Source organism: Solea solea, chromosome 1 (assembly GCF_958295425.1).
Source record: "Solea solea chromosome 1, fSolSol10.1, whole genome shotgun sequence".
Classification (NCBI taxonomy): Eukaryota; Metazoa; Chordata; class Actinopteri; order Pleuronectiformes; family Soleidae; genus Solea; species Solea solea.
In genome coordinates this window covers 1,034,041-1,059,765 of record NC_081134.1, presented here as the reverse complement: position 1 = coordinate 1,059,765, position 25,725 = coordinate 1,034,041, and the positions used below count along the sequence as shown (strand labels likewise).

Here is a 25,725-nt window from a genome sequence, read left to right as displayed (position 1 = left end):
ATTGTGTTAAAATGAATATATTACCATGGTTACGGTATCCTCTCCATCCTCCAGTCTAGTATCAGAGTTTCTTTAGAACCCTAAATAAACATATAAGGCACTTCACTCAGGGATAACTTCTTTCTTATAAACATGTGAAATAAGATCCACATAACCTGACACTGTGCCATTAATCTGAATCTGTTACGTTACTATGTGCAATATTAATAAGTGTAATTTATATTTATCATAACTATCAATACCACAGAAATGCAATCACACCTCTTCATTCTCCTCTTTTTTTCATGCATTTATCTTATTTCCTTTTATATAACAACATGTTTCAGTTGTTTTTATTGTTGTATTGTCTTTAAATGTTCTTATGCACCAAAGGAGTTGCAATACAACGACAATAAAGGCTATTCTATTCTATTCTATTCTATTCTATTCATATAGAATGGTAAGAATCCAAGGTTTTCTATGGAGAAACTTACATGAGAATATAAAATGTGTGGAGCTTGTTTGAAGTGTTATTTCGCACTCATGTCTTACTTGTTGAAGAGGTTTGTAGATCTCGTGTGTGCATTCCCGGCTCCGTCAGCTACAGTGAAATAAACAGCTGCGTCCCACTTGAAAAGATCACGTACAATCTAAGAAATGAATGTGACTCTTTTCTGAAGATCTGGCAGCAATACTGGACTGGACGTTGATTAGTTGTCTGAATAAACCGGGATTATTTACATTGCCTCTTGTACTGTTGTATTTATTCATATATCTGTATATTATTTTGTAGTATTTTTCTTGAGTATTACCTCCTCCTTGAGTTTGGCCTCAGTGTTTGTATGCAGGTGAGACAGCGGAGGGAGGTGGAGCCATGTTTATGTATTTTCTGTGCTGTGTCTCGTTAAAATGGAAAATAGAAAATAAAAATAATAATTGGTTTGCTAAAGCTTTTTCTAGGATATAGGACAATAATTAGCCAGAATATCTGGGTCAGGGGTGGTTTTTAAGTAAAGGTTTAATTAACTTTAAGCCTGTGATCTCGTACACTGTCAGACTTTCCCTCCAGGCTAAGTGAAGTAGGACTCCTCCTCACTCCTCCTCACTCCTCCTCACTCCTGACTGGTGGAGCTCCACATCCTGTCTAACGTATGTTGCTGTTGTTGTTGTTGTTGTTGTTGTTTGTGCAGTTACACCAAGAGTTTATCTTCTCTGACTCACAAGTTTCCTTTCAGAGGGGACAACGGAATCCAGTGTCTCTCTTAATGAAGGTGGGAGTGAAGTTAGGATATTTAACTGTCTATCACTCTCCATGCAGCAGCAGCAGCAGCAGCAGCAGCAGCAGCAGCAGCAGCAGCAGCAGCAGCAGCAGCAGCAGCAGCAGCAGCAGCAGCAGCAGCAGCAGCAGCAGCAGCAGCCAGGCTCGCTGTTGAATAACAGAAACAGATGTCGCAACTTGTTCATTCTATGCTGAGAAGACTCAAAAATCATGGAGGTTACACAAAATACTACACGTAGCAGTGTTTGCTGTGCGGGGTATTCTATTTTCTATCAACTCATTTGGGTAAAAAAAAGAAAAATAAATAAATATATATATACATATTTTCTTTATGTATATGTGTGTGTGTGTGTGTGTGTTCAAGGAGGCAAAGTTGCAGTGACAAAAACAGCAAAAAAAACCTCCTAAAAACATCTTCTAAAAAATGCATCAGTCAACACAACAAACAGAGACCGAAGTTGTAGTGAAAGCTTGTTTCTTTATTCACACCGTTTTCTACTCCAGCTATGTTAGAAGTTAACACGAGTGTCAATCCTCTAGTTCCTATGCTGATCTCTCGTTCATCTGTACACACTATATAAAAAAGTCAAGATTATAACATGTTTTAGAAATACAACATGGTCGAGGGGAGAGGAGGGATCAACTGTCGTCGTGGTGGTGTTCAGTCCCTCCCCTCACGTCACGTCGCTTCACGTCTCCTCCCCCTTCACCTCCACTCTCACCCTTTTTTTTTTTCATTAAACAAAAAGAAAATATCAAACAAGGCATTTTTTCTTCTTTTTTTCTTCTTTTTTTTTTTCTTTTTTCCCGGACATTTGTAAAGCGCTTTGACTGTACAGCTCACGCGGAACACAACCCACAGGTCATACACAGAGATACTGCTCAGGCACAAACACAAACACAACACAATGCCATTGGACAAATAAAAGTACCATTGAAAAGAAACCAAAAATATTCTCTTCAACTTTTTTAAGCATTTCATAGAAATAAAAGAGAAAGATAAATTGCAAAACATGGAGTAAACAAATCAAGAATCGATATATACAGTGAGGTAAAACACATTGGTCTTTAAAAGGAGGTATTTTCTTTTGGATTAAGTGACCTTTTGAATACGTTAATGTTGCTTCTCTTTTTTAAAGACATCTGTAAAGCAGGTTTCAATGCAGACACGATCCCATGCAGTGTTTTTGTTTGCGGTGAACAGTTAACACAAGTCCTGTCAAACTTAGGCACCAAAGAAAACGTGATAAAGCTTTTACGACGTCAGGAAACTCTGGAGCGGAGCGCGTGTGCCGGACCGTTAGTGACTCAAACCCGCTCTCCGCGTCAGCTGTCTGGACTGCACTGGAACCTGGTTCTGGTCAGTGGAGACACAGCAGGTCTGTGAAAGACCTGATCACAGTGTGTGGATCATCCTGGCATAGTTAGGCCGTGGGAACCTGTGTGATCCAGTGGGACTGAGTGGGCGGACATGAATGCCCCACTCTTTGCATAACGAGAGGAAAGAGACATGGAAACGGAGCGGTGCGGCTCGCACAGTTCCCGCCATGACCTTTGGGCTGAGCTCTGCAGGTTGTGCTCGTACTGGTTGTTGACTCTGAGACGTGGGATACATTCACAGCTGTGGGGATTTCTCAGTGCGTGGTTTGGAGCGCTAGAGCTGCTGGCATAGTTCGTGTCTTCCCTCGCTGTTGGGGCCACGAGGCTGCATATTCAACCAGACCCAACCAACTCACTAACATCACTTTAGTTTGAGTCACTAAACGACCGAGACCGAGACCGAGACGCGCTGCTGCTGCTGCTGCTGCTCCAGTCTGGGATGAACCCATGAGTCACGGCGAGGGAAGGAGGTGCTAGGACAGTTTAGGAAAAAGAAAACCACCAACCAATCAACGGAGGAAAAACAGGGTTTCACACGTTCACTTGGAGACGATTAAAGGAACGACCAACGCAAACCAGCTGGAGCAGCGTTGGTGTGTGAACCCCGCGTTCAATGATGCAACAGTTGTAGAAATATGGTGATAACAGCTCACACGCTTGAGACTCTCCACGTGTTTCCACTTCTCGTAAATACCCAGAATAACTCAGGAGTTTCCAGAGAAGACGACGACGACGACGACGACGACGACGATGACGACGACGACTCGGAGCTTATTTAGTTTCACCTGTTTTTCTGTTTTCTCTCCTGAGGTTTTTCTTTTGTGTTTTTTTCTGAAGTTTAGAAAGTTTTTCTTTAGTTCGACATTTCAAAACGTATTACGAAGTCAATTTTCATTTCATTGTTATTTATGTAACATTTCCCACAACAATAGGAAGTTTGTTAGTTTGTCTTTAATGAGAATTTGAATAAAGCAGATCAGATACAGGAGATATAAGGAATCATTCTGCCTCAAATCAGGCAAATCAGGATTCTTATGAACAGGTCAGATGTGAGTGAGGATCCACATTAGAACCAGGACTTTCGTTGTTGGCAGAAGTCTATGGTTTGGAGAGTTTCACCCACGCTTGATGAGACCTCTGAAAAACCAAATGGCCGTTTGGATTTGTCTGAACTTTGACCTGAACCTTTCCAAAAAGCTCCAACAGCTCTTTTCTCTCACTATCCGTCGCTAATCTTAAGAAGTGCTGAAGGCGAAGCGCTGGCGTGTGTGAGTGTGGGCCGTTATCAACATTTGTGCGGTTCATGCAGTGAAGTGTGGCCCTCGTAGCTCAGAGAAATGTGTGGAATGAAAAGAGAGAATCAAAGGGCGAGTCGTGCTGCAGAAAACACTTCTTTTTTCTTGTTTGAAAGTTAAGTCATCTTAAGTACAAGGCTGCTGGTGACTTTAAGACAGAATGAAGGTTGTTCTAGTCGAGGCATAACAGAGGTGTTGAGTTGAGCTTTTGCTGTTGCTTATGTCCCAGAGAATGACACTGCTAATGGAATACACATACTGTACAGTCTCAGTCCCACGACAGGCCTAAATTAAAGGGATTCTTAGAGAGTTGAAGTTCAGAGTTTAACACCACCGACAAACCTCCCCAAACCCTAAACCCTAAACCCTGCCGCCCACAGCCACATGGCTTACAAAGGTCAATACTTTTCCCCAGAAAGATTAACACACATTTAACATTAAATTCAGCATAGTCTTGTCACCCTTTTTCTACTGAATGTAGCAGCAATGCCCACTTTGCATTCTTCAAATGACAGGTCGGAGTTATGACATCACTGCTGATGTCATAACTCCGACAACAGAAGAATTCTTCATTACACAACGACATCACTGACGAAAACCTGCAGCAACTGATGATGCGATATAGACAGGAAGTGATGTATTTCAAAGGCTATGGGATGTTTTAGTTCACCCTCATCTGTATGTCACAGAGTTGGACGTGTGTGGTCACCAGTGGAACTCACGTTCTGTGTGTGTGTGTGTGTGTGTGTGTGTGTGTGTGTGTGTGTGTGTCGACCCACCGACACAGGAACGATGACACCGGTGGTTACCCGTCAATCACCCGCCCAGCACATGCAACACGTTTAATCAGCAGCTGTTCAATGTTCAAAAGTTATTATTCCAAGCACTTTTCACCATGGTAACGACTCTGACTCCTGACTCTGTGACCGGCTGAGGTTACAGGGACTAAACCAAGTCTGCATCAGTGGTTTTTGACAGATGGAAAATGTCAGTCTTAAAACTCCGTCAGTGTGAAAGCAGGTTCTGTTGGTCCTGTTATCACTTGGTCTAATAATCTACCAGATTAGAGAACAGCAGCACCGCCATCACACCACAGATTCTGACCCAAACGATCGAGTAACAACTGGCTCTCAGTATCACTCACTGTTCCATATTCATTTATCCTCAGACCTCAGAACACTTGTCCATCTGCTGATCCAGCTGTGCCTTCCCATGCTCCTCCCACTTACAACAGACTCCTCCCATTTCTTTCTTCAAATGCACCAACAATGAAATTCCAACTGAGTTTTCTTCAGTGGAAAATCTTCAGCACACGTCAGAGGAAACACAAATCTGACAGATTTACAAGGTTGTCAGGCAGGTGCGAGACCAGCAGGAGGCGCAGTGGAGCCATTTCTTTCTTTTTTTAGTGGAGAAATCGTGTAGATGTTGCAATCTGCAGTCTCACCTATAGGTGTCACCAACTCTCAAACATGTTCCTGTAAAATGACATTAGTCTCTTCCTTCTCTGGTTCTTTATCATCTCGTTACTTATTATTATCTGCTGTGTTTGATGTTCTCTCTGAGTCACTGTCACCGTCACTCACGACATACATTTGATACTTTGTCCTGAAATTGAATCAGTTTGACAAAAATTGAGACTTTGTTTTGTTGTTATTGCATCATCAGTTGCTTTAAGGTCGTGGAGAACTTTCCATCACTAACTCATAAAGACGTCTTTGCTCTCGTCTCAACTTTCTACACAAAAATCAAAGAATGGCTGAATGCATTTTGGGACTGAGTAAGCACATGGTCCTCATGATTCTGCTGCTCTGCTGCTGCTGCTGTTACTGTTACTGCTGCTGCTGCTGCTGCTGCTGCTGCTCGTGGACCGACTCACAAACTGTGGCTGCAACACTGAGCGAATGACGACGTGCTGGAACAACATGGCACAGCATGATCAGACTCAGGTAATCTGGGTAATCTGAGGGGATTTACATCCAACGGCAGCTCTCACCTCCGCTTGAACAGCGAGGTGGATGATGCAGCAGCACAGAAAAACCAACCGGACTGGACCACACAGGTAAACCCCGCTGTGGTTCAGAAGTGCACTTATTATCAACAACGGTGGGTTTTCTAGAGTTCAGTTCAGCACGGTCTGATCATTTAGTGACGTGTCAACGATAGATTCTCTTTAATACTTTCTATACTTTGAACTGTATTGAATGAAGCTTTTAGTTTTTGTCCTGTGAACTGAGAGAAAGTGCTTTTGATGGATCGCAGTCACAGTCAGTGAGAGTGGGTTCAGATGTTTGAACATTTAACACATGAAACAAACTTAAATCAGATGCTACATACTTCTTTTTTTTAGTCTTTTACATCAAAATGTGACACTACCTTTACCATAGTAATCAATTATATATATGTATATACATATAATGATTCCTATGATATGTATTTATATATATATATGTATAAAAAATAACAGGAAAGAAAGTGAAGAGCAGATCCTGACTCTTTTGCGTTGGTCCCTTAAGGCTTGCTAAGCTGAAATGACAAAACTGTCTATTTTATGCTTTTTTTTTTCTTTCATCTTTTTCTCATAAATGTACATTCTAGTAGTAAAAAGAAAAAGCACTTGCCACAAAAAAAGAAAGAAAAGAAAAGAAAAGATGAGCAACCTGGAAAACCTATGGCTTAGTAAATATCTGTTTGCTATATTGAAATGAATGTACCTCACTGATGTTTTGTTGATTATCGCAGAGAGAAGAAAACACTTGAACGGCTGCAGCTGCATGTTCAAAACACGTGAGACAACACAAATCTGAATTTACATTTATAGGGCAACAACAGTAATGCTTACAAGTCTTTGTGTCTCTTTTCTCCAGCGCGGCTTTTTTCTGACTGAACACAGTTTGAGGTGCTGGATCCGCTGAGAGGAGAAGCTGTACAATGAGTTGCTGCTGCTGCTGAGGTGGTCGGGGGGGGGCAGGCTGGAGGAACAATGGCACCAGAGAGTCGGCTGGGTTGTGGGTGCTGCGGTGCTGCGGTGCACAGTGCGCGTCCCTTCTCGCCTTCCGTCCCTACATCCTGTTGTGTGCATAGTACGAGCTTGCTGCTTCCAGGTGAGGGAGATAACACGCGCACAAGCTCAGAGCTGCATACATGTGACAGCGCACACGCCGCGGCAGCCCACATGAGAGGAGGCGGGGTTTTAAAGCACTGGCACTTTCCGGTAACAGCTGGCTTGGAAGGCATGGTGGCAGCTGATAGTTGTTGTTGTTGTTGTTGTTGTTGTTGTTGTTGCTGTTGTTGGTTTAGCAGAGTATAGAAAATACACAGATGTCTCTTCTGTATGTTGCAGCATGTTTGCCAACAATGAATGAGGTCATTATGTCCAGTTTAGTTTTGCAAAAAGGTTCCCCTGCCAGCACAAGCAAAGAACAAAAACTAAACAATAAATTAAAGTGACCTGTCTGCCTCCCTGACAACATGACGGCAGTCGGGGAAATACAACAGTAACAAATGAAAAACAGGTGCAAAACTGACTACATGAGGCTGATGTGTGTGTGTGTGTGTGTAAGTGTGTGTGTAAGTGTGTGTGAAGCCGACAGGCCAGTGTACACACTGACCCACGGCCCCAGGTCCCTGCTTCAGTGCTGCTGCTGCAGAACGTCTCCAGAGTGGGGCTGCAGACGCCGTCACATCACTAATGCTCGGGTAATTGTTTACGGTCTCCAGGGAGACGAATGGAGCAGCATCACAGAGGCCGATACAAGCGTGGAGGCGGATCTTCAGAGCAAAAACTCACTGAAACCATCAGCTGGAGAACTTTCACATGTCAAATAATAATAAAAAATATATTCATTTCCAGGCATGGAAAGACAGAAATGCCACTAAAATCACAATATTATTCTCATCAAATCTGGTTTTAACGCTTAAATTTGCTTGAGAAAAACAACTTAACTTATCGGGACTGTTTTGATCGAAACGTAGAGAATTGTCTCTGCTTCAATTCACTGGATGGTATTGAGTTTTAAAACCTAACATTGAAGACATGGAGATGATTATGGGAACGTCTGGGTCACGTTTGTATGAGCCTCCGGTCGCTGCCTGGATCCCATAAAAATGAACACTTTGCATTTTTCTCACAGTCTGGAAACTGGAGCCTTTCATCACTGAATTATTCAAAAATGTAAACTAGCGAAGTGCATCCCCACCGGAGAGCAGCTTAACCCTCTGAAGTGCAGACTGAAATGCTAATGCACTGATAAAGAGGTGGTGATGAAGATGTGAGGAGATGAGAGTCAAGCACCCGGGTTGTTTTCCAGCTTCTTGTCTGGACCTCAGTTCACCTGATGAGACACCAGCTGTCTTAAGTAGCCTCTGATAGACTTCATGAGATGGATGTAGGAGAGTAACACGGCAGAAAATGAGCAGAAACACCCACTCCTCATCCATTCATCTATTTATCCGTTCATGTGAGCACGTCGGCCTGGTGCCACAAACATACACGGATGGTTCCTGAGTTCCAGGTGCAGGATTCAGCAGTTTGTAAATGGATGAAATGACAGAGGAAGAAAAGAGCACAAGCCCCTTCAAAATAAACGGGACGAACACTCGCTGAATAATATTGACAATAGTAATGCATTAATGCTAAGGATATGGATGCCAGTCAGTGTGTGTGTCTGTGTGTGTGTGTGTGTGTGTGTCTACATCTTGATTCCCTCCTGTTGGCTCAGCTGGGACAGAGTTTTCTTGATTCGCAGCGCGGTGAGTCGGGCGGCGCCGTTGGCGTACCAACACTCCCTCATTATCTTGGCCATCACACGCAGAGCCTGAGGACAGGAGAGGAGAGCAACATGAATATGACTTCATCATCATCATCATCATCATCATCATCATCCAGGAACAGGCTAATGTCCCGGAAGATGAATCTTCTATGACTGATGTGAATGGACAGATGTCGGGGCATGACATCACCATCATCTCGTTCACAGAATAATATTTTCCTTCAATACTTTCTTATTATTCTTTTTCCTTTCACCCCAACCGGTCGAGGCAGATGCTGCAGATCTCTGAGTCTGCTTCTGTCAGAGATTTCTTTTTTTGGGTTCATTCACTGTGTGAATTGTTGGTTTCTCTGCTCTCCATGATGTTGCCTTCAGATAATGTATGTTATGATCTGGTGCTATACAAATAAAACTGAATGGAATTGAATTCAAGCATTATCTCTCTCTCACTCACTCACTCACAAACCATCCACTTTCAATCTGAAGACATGTTTGAATGACTCCGCCCACTGTGCCTGATCTCAGGTTGTAGTAGCAATAGTTGTTATTTGTTAAAACCCTCTTCACAGAAGCCTGTCACACATGACAGTGTTTCACTAACACAACATGGTAAAGTATGCTCATAATTGTGTTATTATATCGGTTACAGTAGTAATATTACAATAAATCCATCTTGTTTCTATTGAAAAGTAATAATTTGGTTATAACAAAGTAAAATGTCTGTGACATAAGACACTGTACAATAATTCTCTTTACCAAGTTATTAATAATAACTACACTGTTATCATTGTTACTGAGTATGCATGTGTGTGTGTGTGTGTGTGTGTGTGTGCTGCACCATCACTGCATCCTCATGGTCACAGGCACAACTGAAACACTGCAATATGATAATAATGAATTGTTTTCTTAGCCGCATCAGCATCAACTAAAGGGGCAAAGGTGGCTCAGTGGTAGAGTGAGTCGTCTTCCAACTGGAAGGGTATGGGTCCCGACTGTGCTGGTCCCCGCGAGTACACGCACACCGTCACGTGTCATGTACCAGACACTGTTATCCAAAGCGACTTACAAGGGAACGGCGTACAATCAGTCAGGGGTGGAGCTGAACTTGTGACCATGATGTCCTTTGCACACAGGGTACCGGTCTTAACCACTGAGCCACTGCACCCAGAAACAGAAGAAGAAAACAACCTGCTGTATGAGCAGGTGCTTTCATCAACATGCGCTCAACATTTTCACGCTTGTTAACTTCAAACGTCTTTTATGGCCAGCTGCAGCATGCATTTACGAGTCTGACTGTACATATGTGTGTGTGTGCGTGTGTTTGTGTGTCTGCAGCGACAGGGAGGGACAGACAGAGGGACAGACAGAGGGACAGACAGAGGGACACGTGATTGAGAGATGTGTTATTGTTTTTCCACACAACTGTCAAAATCCTCTGCCGCGCTTGCTCCCGCTGTGCTTCACTCCTCCATGTAAGCACAGCTTTTATAGTGACGGTATAAACGCTATTGTTTAGTTTTGTGTTATAATCACTGAAAAAAACACACTCGTTACTCTTGTCTCACTTAAGCGGCAACTTCCTGCGAGACACCATGAATAGACTTGGATGAAAGACCGAAGCACGCCTGAGTTTACACTAATTCCTTCATGTCTCCCTTGGTGTGTCTGTAAACAGCATCTGGTATGTATGAGTCAACATGTCTGTATGTCTGTGTGTGTCTGTGTGTGTGTGTGTGTGTGTCTGTGTCTGTATGTGTGTCTGTGTGTGTGTGTGTGTGTGTGTGTGTGTGTGTGTCTGTATGTGTGTCTGTGTCTGTCTGGTGAGAAACTAGAGCCTGTGAAACTTCCTACAGTGCTCATTAATACAACCATCAGCCAACACATTCCACTCATCTATTCATCAGGTGGACTAGTGCCAAACACACACACACACACACACACACGCACACGCACATGCACACGCAGTCTGGTTTCCATGACTTCAGAGGACATTACTTGGACTTACATTCATTTCTTGGAGACTATAACCTCAACCATAACTACTAGTGACTACTGAACCCTAACCTCATTCTAACCATACACTGTCGTACATGAATGTAATAATTGACATATTGACATATTGACATATTGACCCTAACCCTATGGGGACTTGATGTTTGTCAGGTAATTGGCGTTGACCAGGCTGACCAACGACGAGAAAACTGATCAACATCGAGATTCTCTGACTAAAGTCTGTGTCCAGTCAGACGAAGCAAAACCATGTTATCTCTACATATTCACACCTGGAGCTCTAGAACATCAGTAGTTTTATCTACTGAGACGGTTTAAAAAAAGAAAAAGCTTGAAACAATCTATCGCCACTCATGTGACGGATGCAAAAATAGCACAAAAATGATTTTGTGGTGCGAATGACGTGAACAGCAGAGTGATCTCAGTTCTATGTCCTGAAATAAACCTCATTTGATCACATTTAGTAAGAAGAACCATGTGCAGCTGCGTGAGGGAAACAAACAATTATCCTGAAACAATCCTTCTATTGTGCTTCTCTCGCATATTAAATTTGACATTTATTCACATGGAGCACATTTCTTCTCTTCTGTATCTAGGGTTCGCCAGACTACCCACAGTGATTTAGTTACATGTTATACATTTGTGGAAGAAAACAACATCATCCACTAACCACAGTCACACAAGTGCCGTGGTGAGGTGACGGTAGGTCACAGTAGGTGACAATAGGTGATAGTAGGTGACGGTAGGTGATAGTAGGTGACAGTAGGTGACGGTAGGTGACGGTAGGTGACAGTAGGTGATGGTAGATGACAGGTGATGGTAGGTGACGGTAGGTGACAGTAGGTGACGGTAGGTGACGGTAGGTGACAGTAGGTGACAGTAGGTGACGGTAGGTGACAGGTGATGGTAGGTGATGGTAGGTGATGGTAGGTGACAGTAGGTGACAGTAGGTGACGGTAGGTGATGGTAGGTGACAGGTGACGGTAGGTGACGGTAGGTGACAGTAGGTGACAGGTGATGGTAGGTGACAGTAGGTGACAGTAGGTGATGGTAGGTGACGGTAGGTGACAGTAGGTGACAGGTGATGGTAGGTGACAGTAGGTGACGGTAGGTGGCGGTAGGTGACAGTAGGTGACAGTAGGTGACAGGTGACAGTAGGTGACGGTAGGTGACAGGTGACAGTAGGTGACGGTAGGTGACAGTAGGGGACGGTAGGTGACAGTAGGTGATGGTAGGTGACAGTAGGTGACAGGTGATGGTAGGTGACGGTAGGTGACGGTAGGTGACAGTAGGTGACTGTCGGTGACGGTAGGTGACGGTAGGTGACAGTAGGTGATGGTAGGTGACAGGTGACAGTAGGTGACGGTAGGTGACGGTAGGGGACGGTAGGTGACGGTAGGTGACGGTAGGTGACAGTAGGTGACTGTCGGTGACGGTAGGTGACGGTAGGTGACAGTAGGTGATGGTAGGTGACAGGTGACAGTAGGTGACGGTAGGTGACGGTAGGGGACGGTAGGTGACAGTAGGTGATGGTAGGTGACAGTAGGTGACAGGTGATGGTAGGTGACGGTAGGTGACGGTAGGTGACAGTAGGTGACTGTCGGTGACGGTAGGTGACGGTAGGTGACAGTAGGTGACGGTAGGTGACAGGTGACAGTAGGTGACGGTAGGTGACAGGTGACGGTAGGTGACGGTAGGTGACGGTAGGTGACAGTAGGTGACGGTAGGTGACAGTAGATGACGGTAGGTGATGGTAGGTGACAGTAGGTGACAGGTGATGGTAGGTGACGGTAGGTGACAGTAGGTGATGGTAGGTGACGGTAGGTGACAGTAGGTGACGGTAGGTGACAGGTAGGTGATAGTAGGTGACGGTAGGTCACAGTAGGTGACAATAGGTGACAGGTAGGTGATAGTAGGTGACGGTAGGTGATAGTAGGTGACAGGTGACAGTAGATGACGGTAGGTGACAGTAGGTGATGGTAGATGACAGGTGATGGTAGGTGACGGTAGGTGACAGTAGGTGACGGTAGGTGACGGTAGGTGACAGTAGGTGACAGGTGATGGTAGGTGATGGTAGGTGATGGTAGGTGACAGTAGGTGACAGTAGGTGACGGTAGGTGATGGTAGGTGACAGGTGACGGTAGGTGACGGTAGGTGACGGTAGGTGACGGTAGGTGACAGTAGGTGACAGTAGGTGACAGGTGACAGTAGGTGACAGTAGGTGACAGTAGGTGATGGTAGGTGACGGTAGGTGACAGGTGATGGTAGGTGACAGTAGGTGACGGTAGGTGACGGTAGGTGACGGTAGGTGACAGTAGGTGACAGTAGGTGACAGGTGACAGTAGGTGACGGTAGGTGACAGTAGGGGACGGTAGGTGACAGTAGGTGATGGTAGGTGACAGTAGGTGACAGTAGGTGACAGGTGATGGTAGGTGACGGTAGGTGACAGTAGGTGACTGTCGGTGACGGTAGGTGACGGTAGGTGACAGTAGGTGACGGTAGGTGACAGGTGACAGTAGGTGACGGTAGGTGACGGTAGGTGACAGGTGACGGTAGGTGACGGTAGGTGACGGTAGGTGACAGTAGATGACGGTAGGTGATGGTAGGTGACAGTAGGTGACGGTAGGTGACAGGTGACAGTAGGTGACGGTAGGTGACGGTAGGTGACAGGTGACGGTAGGTGACGGTAGGTGACGGTAGGTGACAGTAGATGACGGTAGGTGATGGTAGGTGACAGTAGGTGACAGGTGATGGTAGGTGACGGTAGGTGACAGTAGGTGATGGTAGGTGACGGTAGGTGACGGTAGGTGATGGTAGGTGACTGTAGGTTAGGGTAGGTGACGGTAGGTGATGGTAGGTGACAGTAGGTGACGGTAGGTGATGGTAGGTGACTGTAGGTTAGGGTAGGTGACGGTAGGTGACGGTAGGTGACAGTAGGTGACGGTAGGTGATGGTAGGTGACTGTATTACTGATGGTTACTGATGAGTAAGGCCTTCAGCTCCAGCTCTGACATCTTGTTTGTTCACAACATGCACATGTAATGATGAATGATTGTCATATTAACATTCATATGTCTGCACCTGTTGTAAAGGAGCCATTCAAATGTATGACATTAAGATGTATCCTATAATCCTTGACTTTGTTATGTATACAGCTACTGTATATGTTTCCAGATTTAGTCGTAAAATGTATTCCTTATTATTGTGAGTGTTGGAGCATGTTTTTCTGATCTGTATTTGTGTTACCTACATTATTATATTGTAGTTTTGGATTTGAGCTCCAACATTTATTATAGAATGTACAGGGTGATTCTTTCTCACTTGTTCTGAGCAGCTGGTTATTAAGTGACATGTCCTCGGGCCGTGAACCAGACAGCTGTGGAGCAGAATGCCATCCACTTCTGGCATTAGATGTTTGTCAGAACCTGTTTGTCTATAAGGTGGAGAAATAAATGTATAATATAATTTCACCTGTAGACTAAAGGGTCTTGGCTGCAGTGGAGAACTTGACAATTTGCAATTTGTCATGCCGCCTCCTCCCCTCTGTTAAAAAGCTATTTTGGTAGTTTTATAGCGCAGAGATGTGTCGTGTGGCCCCTAAAGCAACGCTCGGGTTAAACATGGAGTACACGCAGAGGGCACAGCGAGTCAATTCATATGCTCATGGCACAACTGGTTGTTTAGGCCAGTGTACGACCACCTCCCCTTCCCTTCTCTACAGAAGGTGCTGTCATGACAGGGAGCTCAGATGTTATTTGATGATTTAAAAGGAAAAATGAATGTAATGAATATGTGGTGTGCAGTGATGTGCATTTACAGCGGCACCAGTTCTCCTCAGTACACCACTGCTCTGTTTTTCCAGGCGTTAGCAGGTGGGGGTTGTTGTGTGTGTCCTCTCGTCTTCAGTCTTGTGTGTGGGAGCCAAACCATCTGTTGTTGTTGTTGTTCTCGTCACCAAAGTCAATTGTTTGCAATTCTAGCTGCATCTCTGGCCTCATTGTCATGCTGCAGCGTGAATGTGACAGAGCAGACGCTGCTGGGATGGCATGTTGTGACGAGGTGCTCACAGAATTAACACAGCACTGGTAACACCATCCATATGTCTCTGAATTATTATTCATTATTATTTAATCAATCAGCCAATTCTAACTTCATGTGAGTTTACACATCTTTGTTCTCAGCAATTTGACAAAACTTCATTTTTTAATCCAAAGGTTTATTTGACAAAGTTAATATAATTGTTACTCAGTAGTTAGTTTATAAATGATTTTTATCTGAAATAAATAAGTGAACTGCTGAGCAGACATAAAATGCAGACAATAAAATGTTTATTGAAGTTGAGCTATTTAATATATAATTTGTTATAGGTTATATGGAGAAATATTCATAATAGAAAACCTGCAGCACATAGAAACATTCAGCTGCTCCAAAGAAAAGCCCATATTAGTCAATCTCTAATAGAATTTATTACGAATAAACCTAACAAAAATAAACCTGCAGTGGCTTTTTTGTGAAGGACACACAAAGTTATGCCTTTTTGTGTTTGTTTTGTTGTATTTAGACTTAATTTATTTCAAACAAAACACGAGTGAGCCAAACAGCACTAATTCTGCTGTGCACACACAACAAGGTGTTACTGTGTGATATTGTACAGTCTGAATGTAACACAACTGTTTCCAGTTACGAGGCAGCAAAAAGCAGAACATGCTATTTTTGGAAGCCAATTACTTCACATGACAGGCACTGATGAAACGACCTCTGTGCTCGTGCTAAAAACTGAGAGCTAATTACGCTCATATTTCTTGCAAAAGGTCACATTTGTATTTTTCTTTTTGCAAAAACAAAGAAAAAAGAAGAGACAAAGAAGAACAAGAGAACAGGAAGTCACAAACGGAAATGACAGAACAGAATGTAAATGAACGCTCATCCTGAAGCTGTCAATAACCATTTAGAGCTTCAGTGTCAGCTTACTAAACCTGTTAGTCTGTCTGGATGGATGGGAGGGTATCATTATTATAGTCTGGATCACTGTTGTATGAAAACATGACTGATTTGTGTGTGTGTGTGTGTGTGTGTGTCAATGAGGTGAATCTAAAAAAAACCCCAAAAACATTTGATCTTACTGATGATCAATGTGCTGTCTGTAATGTTAAATGACTCATTTGCTCCATGGACTTTGGTATGGGAGAGTGAGTGGTTTACAAACTTCACTTTAATGTCTGAGCTGTCACAGTGAGATAAAGCAGTTAACATATTCTTAAGATATTGTAGAGCCTAAGATAAGTCCATGTTTAGCTTCCTTTGTCCAAGAAAACAACTACACAGTGGAGCTCAGTGGTAAAGTCAGTGCTGTCCCAAGTTATAAAATGTAAGGTTTGATAAAAAGAAACAAAGTCATGGCTAACAACTATGCTAAAGGCAAAAAGATGCAAATGAAAACAAATGTTACCCAGCAGACATTGACCTTAGTTTGGAGTTTCCATCAATGCTGATCGAGCCAAAGCCGATTAAAAACAAACAAAAAAACAGATGTAATCTAGACTCACTTGATCCTGGATCGAATGTGGATTAAAAACGGCTTAAACATGGGTTGATCAATGTTGAGTAAAAACCCTGTCCCACTGGCAGCCATGTTGGGCCTCAGGCTGGTCCTTTTCACTACAGACGATGAACACGAGCTTCTTAAGCAGTATTTAGCTTCAGAGTGGGGTCAAAACCTCTCATCACTGTGTGTCTACGTGCTTTTGATGTGATCAGCAAACAGTGTCATCAGTGGAGCATTGTAATAAAATGTTAAACGACAAAGGAAAAGACCTGTTGACTCGCCACAGGTCAGTTAACCCATATTTACCACCAGCTCCCATAATCAAATCAGACAGACAGACAGACAGACAGACAGACAGACTCCTAACACAGTAAGAGCAATCGATAAGACAAATGTGTGGCTCTGTGTCTATAGTACAGTTATTAAACCAGAAACCACACTGGTTTCAAGGACTCTGTGGCTTTGAGGTTCAAACTTACTGCTGAATACAAATCTCCTGCCATGTTTAAAAGACGAGAGAGTTTGTGTTAGTGTTTGTGTTTGTGTTTGTTCCACACACACAAACGCACACAGTGCTTTATTTAAATCCAGGGCTTGTGATGTTGTGTATGAACTGAAAGCAGATTCCTCTCTTTCCATCGTTACCTCTCTATAATGATGCTGTGAATCATACACTCCTCTCATACGGTGTTTTAAAAAGAAAAGAAAGAAAAAAGAGATAAACTCCCTGACACACTGTGGGCTGTAATATGAGTGGAATTCCTTCCTTCTGTTATTATTTGTCTTTATTTAGACAAACTGACACCAATCAAAGAGACTTTGATGGAGTCACCGAGGCAGAACTTACACTCAGAACCAGCTTCAACCGTCAGAATCACTCTCACTGAAAACAACCAAAGAAAATCTACACTTACTAACGTCATCAATGTTAAATGAATTAAAAAGATCATGTTCACCACTTTACTCTGTGATGCACTGGTGACCTTTCACCCTATGTCAGCCGGGATTGGCACCAGCACCCTGCAAACCCTCATGTGGAGGAGAAAGTGGGAGGAGACGACCACTTTTATCTTTATCTTGCTGTTGTTTATACTAACAGTTCAAAGTTCATTCTCTCACACCAGAGTCCATAGAGAAATGCAGTGATTTTACATCACAGCACACAGGAGTTGTTCCTCCATCAGTAAATTCAAACATGTTGTTTCGGGATTATAATCCTTCATTCTGATTAAATACAAACTAAACAGTTGTCCCTGCAAGTGTAGAACCCTTGTTACTGCTCATGGACACTGGTGCAGCAGAGTGGTTTGCAGTTTGCAGTCAGAATAAGTGCTGAACACATTTGTAGATTTAAGCAGGTGTCCATTTTGTTATGTGAGACTTTTGTTAAATGTCTAAAATATGTTTAACCTTGAGTTGCTGCAACGATGGTTTGAATGAGAGCAAGCCGCTGTGTATCTGACTCTCAGTGCAGAAGGCTGAAATAATAATAATGAATAATAATGAATAATAATGAATAATAATGATGAATAATATGCTCGTACTTCATCCAATACCACTTCAAAGAACCTTAACAGTCACTTCATCACCGTATTTAAAGAATCCTCTCAGTGTAAAGTGAGTTTGAGACTCTGGGTCTTACCTCACAGCTCTGCCAGCGGTTGGGAATGTTGGGCCGAAGCTTCTGCTCACAAACCACCTTCCTCATCTCCTCCACTGATGGATCAGACTGGACCAGGTCATAGTAGGGCAGCTGGTAGTCCTCATGGATGCCTGCCAGAAAATAATGTTTGAAAAACGTCTCATTTAATGGCCAAAATACACAGACAGAATGTTCATGCCCTCATTCCTTGAGCTATGCAGACAGTGATGTGTCATACACACACACACACACACACTCATTCACTGGATGTCTGCCCTCCACTTCCACTCATGCAATCCTCACCTCCCATAGAACAGCGGCTGGCGATCTCCCAGAAGACCAGACCCATGGCATAGATGTCCGCTCGCTTAAAAGACTCAAAGTGCTTCATGTTTATGGAGTCGTCCAGGACCTCTGGAGCCATGTACCTGAGAGCACAGACAATGGATCGTTAGCCATTCAGATACTTCAGAAGCCCATGTTGAAACCATGTAGTAGCAGCAGCAGTGGGAAAAAAACAGCTGGAAACAAAGTCGAGTGACAAAGAGAATTTCAGATTTGATTTTCTATCACTGGCGACACCAACGTCAACCAAATGTCTGACTGAGAGTGAAGGAGAAGTTGGTCCCTGAGAAGAAGGAACTCCACCTCCGTTACATGGAACTGCTTTGGCTTTTTCCCAAACAACAAACAACAATTATTTGCACACATCAGACGACAATGTGACCTTTGAACCTCCTAAAGACAGCGTCCTGAACAATATGCAGAGAGTGAAACAGCGAGGAGAGCAGCGACGCCACAGTCAGCACAGGCAACAGCTACACATAGACTAAAAGAAGCCACTTTAACAGTTGTTCTGCAGTTTCCAATGATTTCTGTGTAACCACTGTCTGAGCTAAGTCTATCCATGTTGTCTCGTTTCTCGAGGTATAAATCACGTGTTACATACAGTATAAGCTTGTTTTAATCACAGTTGTCTCTGTGTGCACTTTATTTCTATTATTTCATTCATTATGTTTGTTTTTCACTGTATAGTGATGCATTCATTTTTTGTTTTCATCACCTCAGCTGTGGCGCTGTAACACTGCTACACCACAAACACACTGGGTGCATGCTTATTCTGAAACATAAAATAAAATCGCATCCAAACATGTTTACCTTACAATGTATACAATCAACAATCAACAAGTAAACAGACCAACAATCTTCAAACGCAACAACGATGAAGACAGTGAATGTCAGCGCATGACAGAGGTGGAACAAAGACATGTTTGTTTGTAAAGTAGTGTAGCGGTTGTCTACACAACGCTCCACAATGGTTTCACTAAAGTTTCCAAAACTTTAGTGAAGTCACTTAGACTCACTTTCATGTGAACTGTCCTTAATACAAACTGTTGCCAAATTAAAGTTGTAGAAGACGATGGACTAAGAAATCATTCAAATAGCAGCAGGAGACACAAACTCAAAGAGTGTCAAGACGATAAACTATAGACAAATATGCATATTTGACATTTTACACTTATTATTTACAATGCAATAAATGATTAGTTATCATTGATCATCAACTGACCTCTTCCTACTGAGCTTCCAGTAAAAGTGGTTAGAGTTGAAGTGTTTGAATCTGCTGATATGAAGTCTACAAAAGAGACAATGAGTAGATTGTGCTTGCTCGCTCTCGCTCTCGTCTCACAGCATTCACACACTGTCTCTGATACTGGTGAAGACGCGTCCGTACGCACAGCCATGCCCTTGGGAAGATGCTTCTCATAAAGAATCATATTAGATGAGCTTCAGATAAACATAATGCACAGACTCAAAGTTTTAAATGTTCACAAACGATGTAGAAACTAAGAGAAATGTTACAATAGCTGCTATTCAAATATTATCCATCCATCTATACTTTGAACTCATGGTGTTCAGTTCATCCGGTTCACGCAGCCCTCTGAAGACAACAGGACAGATGTAGTGATGTGTCGCGTCCCACTGTGATCAGCTGTGCTGTCCTGGTTTGATCAGAGACTGAATCACAAAAAACCTCAAAGAATGACTGACACGCTGCAGGGCTCCAGTCACGAGGTGCACACGGTCAAAAGCTGCACAAAAGGGTGCACACTCAGACCCTGATGAGCTCTGATGAGGAGGATTTAACTGTGTAATGAGGAAATCTTTTGCTCTGGGCAAAAGAGGCAGAGACCTAAATCAATTCTTGAACCGATTGGTGCAGAACTGATGAACGACCAAACTCCTGCTGCTTCAGATAAAGACAAAGAGAAACATCACTCAGACAACGAGCGTCAGCAGTATTAACCAAAGACCTTGGAGGAATTCAGGAAAGCATGAGTAAAAAAAAATCTCCTTTGAATTGGAATCTGAAGTCTTTTAATAAAGATAATGTTTGAACAAAACAAAGGTTTTAAGAAACATGGAGAACATCCAGCAATGAAGTGTCCACTTTTGTCATTGTGGTCTTTAACCATGTTCACATAAGTGGCTTTCACTGAAGGTTTTCTGCAGAAAAGTCCAGACATGCTCCAGAAACTGTCTGAAGGAGTGTGACAGTATGTGAGAATGCAGATTCCATAAAGAGACCAGGTGACAATACTCAAGCCAGGCTCCGCCCCTTACCCTGATGTTCTGGACATTAAACTGCGGCGTAAAAGAATCGAACTCGAACCGTCTCCCACTGTTTATCAACATTTATCAAGACCAGCAAAGTCTGGAAAGAGTCTGTAACCGACTCTTTATAATCAGAACAGGATTCTTTTGGTCTTTTTTTTACTTTCACGCAGCAAAAAACAACCTCTGTCCACAGAAACCTGGAGCAGCAAGAATACAGACAACAGCACGGGTGAGGATTCAGAGAGTCAACACAGAGGAGTTCCTTACACTCAAACATGTGTTTTTGTCATTTGAATGTTTCTCTCTGCAGAATCACGTGCTACGCTGTGCAGAAAGATTCTCACAGACGAGTGAGATGCTGATGCTGATGCTGAACACTGAGCACAGGTATGAACTGTCGCAGGTCGATTGGCATTTGGAGTAACAAATAGTGCTGGATGTGTTCTGTGCTCCTTCACCAGATGTGACAGTAGCTAGTAGCCATGGTAACCTGGAGATCTTTGTTCATCCTCAAACATATCAGCTCAGTCTGAACTAGAACTATGAAAACCTGATAAAATGCTATCACTGCGTCTGCTACATACACACCAATGTCAAATGAGTTTACACAATGCTGATTTCTCAGTATAACAGTGTTTTGTTTTCATGTCTTTGGCAATATCCTCACGTTATATGTCACGACGGAGGAGGCGGAGCAGAAGTGACACATGACACATGCAATTGGACTAGAGCTGAGAATACCGTGAAGACGTTTCAGTGGATTCTACCGCTAAGCACCTGGAGATTCAGTCAAGAAAATCAAGGACTTCACCTCAAACAACTGCCTTCGTGTTGCAAACACAGCTGCTGCTGCTGCTGTTCCTGCACCATGCAGCTCCCAGTTTCCTGGATGGGGTCTGGACAAGAAAAGTCCGATATACACAAATACACATTGTACCTTTAAAGAGTCTTTTTCTAATGCAGTGCAACTGTTGAGCACACGCGTCCGTCTTCTTATTTTATTTTTTTTAAAGGAGCAGCTATTTGACATTTTTCCAGGCTGGCTGTGTTTTTCTTTTTAACCTGTTGACTCGTGTTTTTTAATGAAACTTCCTCTGGTTTTATTCTAGGTTCTAGATGTAGGTTTTAGTCAAATGGCAACTTTTAAACTTTCTTTTAGGTGAAGTGAAGCTGGGGAACAACAGAGAGGGTCAAGAGGTCATCCCAGTCAAAGCTAGTGTGACTAGAGTTTAGTCTTTACAATTTAATAAAGTCATTCAGAATATCAATGATGTGTTTTTATTATGACTGACTTCTGGTTATTGACATTAAACAATATTCATTTGTTTCTTTACTCTGTTTAAAAGTTGTTTTTGTTCTTTTTAGATGTATTAGTTTAGTTTGTGTCCTTTAGTACACAGAGGATTCAGGTGTTTGTCGTCATGATGCACATGATGCTCAGCTCCAGCTGTTACTGTCTTTAACAAACATCCAAACAAGTTCAAGTCAAATAATACAAACTGTAAATGTGGATTTACTGGATTTAACACTAAAGCATTGATTAGTAACTCAAGGAAAAGAGAGTGATGTTGATGGATGGTTTTAACACACAATACATTCAGTTTTTATCACGCCCTGTCCTGCTCTCTGATTGGTTGGGGGGGTGGTGATCAATCATAGACTCAGATTTAATTTCCTGCATGCAGAGAAAAACTTGGCAGTGTTGATGATCAGGCTGAAAACTGTGCAGAGTGAACAAGGTTTAAGTTGCTGATAACAGTGTTAAAAAAAAAGAAAAAGGAAAGAGATCAAACTGCACGAAGAAGAAGAAGAAGAAGAAGAAGAAGAAGAAGAAGAAGAAGAAGAAGAAGAAGAAGAAGAAGAAGAAGAAGAAGAAGAAGAAGAAGAAGAAGAAGAAGAAGAAGAAGAAGAAGAAGAAGAAGAAGAAGAAGAAGAAGAAGAAGAAGCGTGGAATATTAGTGCCCCAGGTACAAACAGCAGAATCTCACCGTGAGACAATGCTTTAGTATCTAAACAGTCAGAAAGCAGCATAGTCAAAAGGATTGATGCTATAAACAGATTCTAGAAACATTTCACAAAAACTTAACACATAGAAAGTTTAAAAACTCTACTGAATTCAAATCATCAGTATGTAACACGGATTTCTACCAAGGCCAGAGCTTCTGTCTCCAATGACCCGAGGCTTACTGCATGATATAGTGGCAAAGAAATCCAGCCGCCGCATCAAACCACTGCACAGACAAGGAGGCGGGAGGAAGACATAAACAAGATCAAAAATGGAGAAAAGGCTGCGCTGCTATCACAGTAGGGAGGAAGAGGAGCTGCCACGGCCTCAGTGCACCGCTCCTCCTCTAATCCTGCAGATAGACACGTCAACACAGAGACCACAGATCTTTCTCTACATTATCGCTCTCAACAAATGTCTTCATTCACATGAAACCCCCCAAAACTCTAAATGCTGCAGTATATACGCGCGGCCTATATGTGGCGCTGTAACGCTGCCACAGAACGCACCTCGAACACAAAAGAACATGTGAAACATGTGCGGCAACCATTTGTCAACATAATCCACGAATAAAATTTGATGCAAATCTTTGTTGTTGATGCGTCGCCAGTTTGCTTAAAACACCAAATCTCAGGAACCATGAAAAAAAAGGAAGTAATTAATCAATTAACAAAATAGTTGAGGTTTATTTGAATATTCATGAAAGCCCGAGGAGTAAATAGAGACGTAGTAGACGAAGTGGAAGTTCCCCAGTCTGGAGGCAGCAGCAGCAGCAATTTAGGATGAGCTCTGAATCAGAGATGAGCCTGCGGTAATCTGCTAATCTCATCTCTGATTCAGTTTTATAGAATGTTAATCCTGACGTTAACTGCACATCTGGACATTCACCAGAGTTTGTGGGAATCTCTGAATTATCCTGACAAGGTGACGGGGCCTTGTTTGAGTGTGCAGGATCAGGACTATCTGCAGACGGGAGCATCTAACACTCAATCTAAAGAAACAAAGATTACAACTAAATCCTGCACAGTGAACCTTCAGTCATTTGGATCATAAGTGTCAGAAGACGGTGAAAACGATTCATAACCAAAGGCTAAATATTAAAATGTCTTGTATTGACGCGGACGATATTAAATTAACTATTCATCAAATCACTCCCACGTCGTTTCAGCTGAGCGCTGAATCACAGACTGATGTAGGGATGAGTATTGTGAAGACACCAGTGTTGATACTGCTCATATTGATACTAATTTAGCCCAAAAACTGAGAACATGACATGAAAAGATGTTTTGACTGTTTCTACAGGACGGAAGTTACAAGTCCTTGTGTTGCTGAGTTAGTCGCTACACATTTCCCTTCAGTCGCTCATTGAATGTGAGGATATATGGAAGCAGAGGTGACTCTACTGGTTACAAAAGAACTCACATTCAACAGCTTGGTTTCTAGCTACAGGAAACATTATCCTGAAGTTAATGGTCTTGAACATTAGGTTCAAATTGTGAATCTTGTTGTGTGTGAGTGTGTCACCACTCGTTGTATTTGTATGTTACCCTCTTTACCTGTAGTGACCTTGTAACTAGGGATGCACCAATACCACGTTCTTCTCCCGTCAATTACTTCAATTTGAGGATTAGCCTGTGAGTACTTTATAATACATTACAGCAAAAACTCACTTTATTTACCTTTTTTGACTGTGAACATAATACATTAGATCCGCTGATTTCCACATTTACAGACTCCTCCAAAGAAATTGGAAGACTGAGGCTAATTACTTTATTTTTGCTGTGTACACTATAAGTTCCAGGTATTTACATCGGGATAAGTAGTTTCTAATAGAACCCCACATTTTTTGAATTAAGAGTAGAACCATTAACAGGCATCAGTATGTGAGTGAGCCCACAGTGTGGGACACTCTTCCCCGTGATGACTGCAGAGTAAACAACGTAGCACAACATCCAACAGAATGTTGTCAACATGGACGCTTCACTGTCATGAAGACGTGCTTTAGGACTGAAAAATGCTCACAAAACTCTTTTTCTTCTCAAATGTCCTTGAGCTGCACATGAAGGAAGCAGCAAACACTCGCTATAGTCACACATGATTTATCTGAAGTGCAGCTGAAACCCAGATAACCTTGAGCGTTGAAATAGAGTCACCTCTTGAAGAATAAGTGTGGCCACACCAACGGCCCAACATCTTTATTTACGAGCCCACTTCACTGCCGTGACTCGTAGTGAAGCTCGTGTCACGCAGCGAGACGACACCTGCCCACACAGCGAGGCAGAGACAGACAGACAGACAGACAGACAGACAGACAGACAGGCCAAAGAACTTCCCTAACCTGCTCCTGCTGAAATAACTGTGAATATCTGCTTAATAAAACAGTAAATGTACCTTTTGGTTCCCACTCTGTGGTTTGGAGCGATGTCGATGGTGTCGGTGGCAGAGTCGTGTCGGACAGCTAGACCCAGGTCAGCGATGCAACACGTCCCGTTCTTCTTCACCAGGATGTTCTTTGACTTCAGGTCTCTGTGGGCGATAGCGGGCTTACCTGCAGACCCAGAGAAATGTGCACAATAAAAACCATGACAAACTCAGCTGTGTGTTTACTTTGCATCGCTTTTTCTCTTCTTTATTTTACACCATTTTAAAAATGCATATTGGAAATCAAATACAGTGGAGGGAGAGGCCGATATTTGAGTCCTCTGTGTACGTAACATTCAGTTGTGCAGGTGTGAGCTGCACATGTGTGGATGTTAGACGAGTGGCTTTTAAAAGCTTCAACAACAAATACAACAAATACACAGGAATCTGAAGTCGACTCTCGAGTCGTGTTAACACATTTTTCATTTGTCGAGTAGTGAAAGAATAAAAGGAAAACAAGTCAAAAATGCAGTTTGTTTGTGTGACTTTACATTTTCTATCAGGCTGTGGAAGACTTCAGCGAGTCAGTTCAGATGACACAAACATCCACTCTCTCTGAAGAGTAAACAGCAGCAAAGGTTGACTTCTAAGACGACATAGAACCACATCGGCTCACCTCGCCTCTACATGCTTTGGTTGATTTTTCATTCCAGTGTAGTACCTACTCAACGTGGGCGGAGCCATCACAGCACGGCTGCATGAAACATGTAAAGTGCTTATTTTCGATGTACTGAATCATTAGAATCAGTACTCAGTACTTCAGACTCCATTAGACACA

The 25,725-nt window shown here is 42.8% G+C and overlaps 1 protein-coding gene across 1 annotated transcript in view; it reads right to left on the bottom strand.

The window, feature by feature from the left end:
- Positions 1-1,716: 1,716 nt before the first annotated feature.
- The window catches only part of tgfbr1b (transforming growth factor, beta receptor 1 b), a 60,067-nt gene continuing 36,058 nt past the window's right edge, over positions 1,717-25,725 (bottom strand). The window contains exons 6-9 of the mRNA XM_058623774.1: positions 24,918-25,074; positions 18,206-18,330; positions 17,903-18,033; positions 1,717-8,750 (exon numbers count right to left, since the gene is read on the bottom strand). Coding sequence (XP_058479757.1) covers positions 8,625-8,750; positions 17,903-18,033; positions 18,206-18,330; positions 24,918-25,074 — 539 coding nt within the window. The 3' untranslated portion in view covers positions 1,717-8,624. The remainder of the gene's footprint in view (positions 8,751-17,902; positions 18,034-18,205; positions 18,331-24,917; positions 25,075-25,725) is intronic.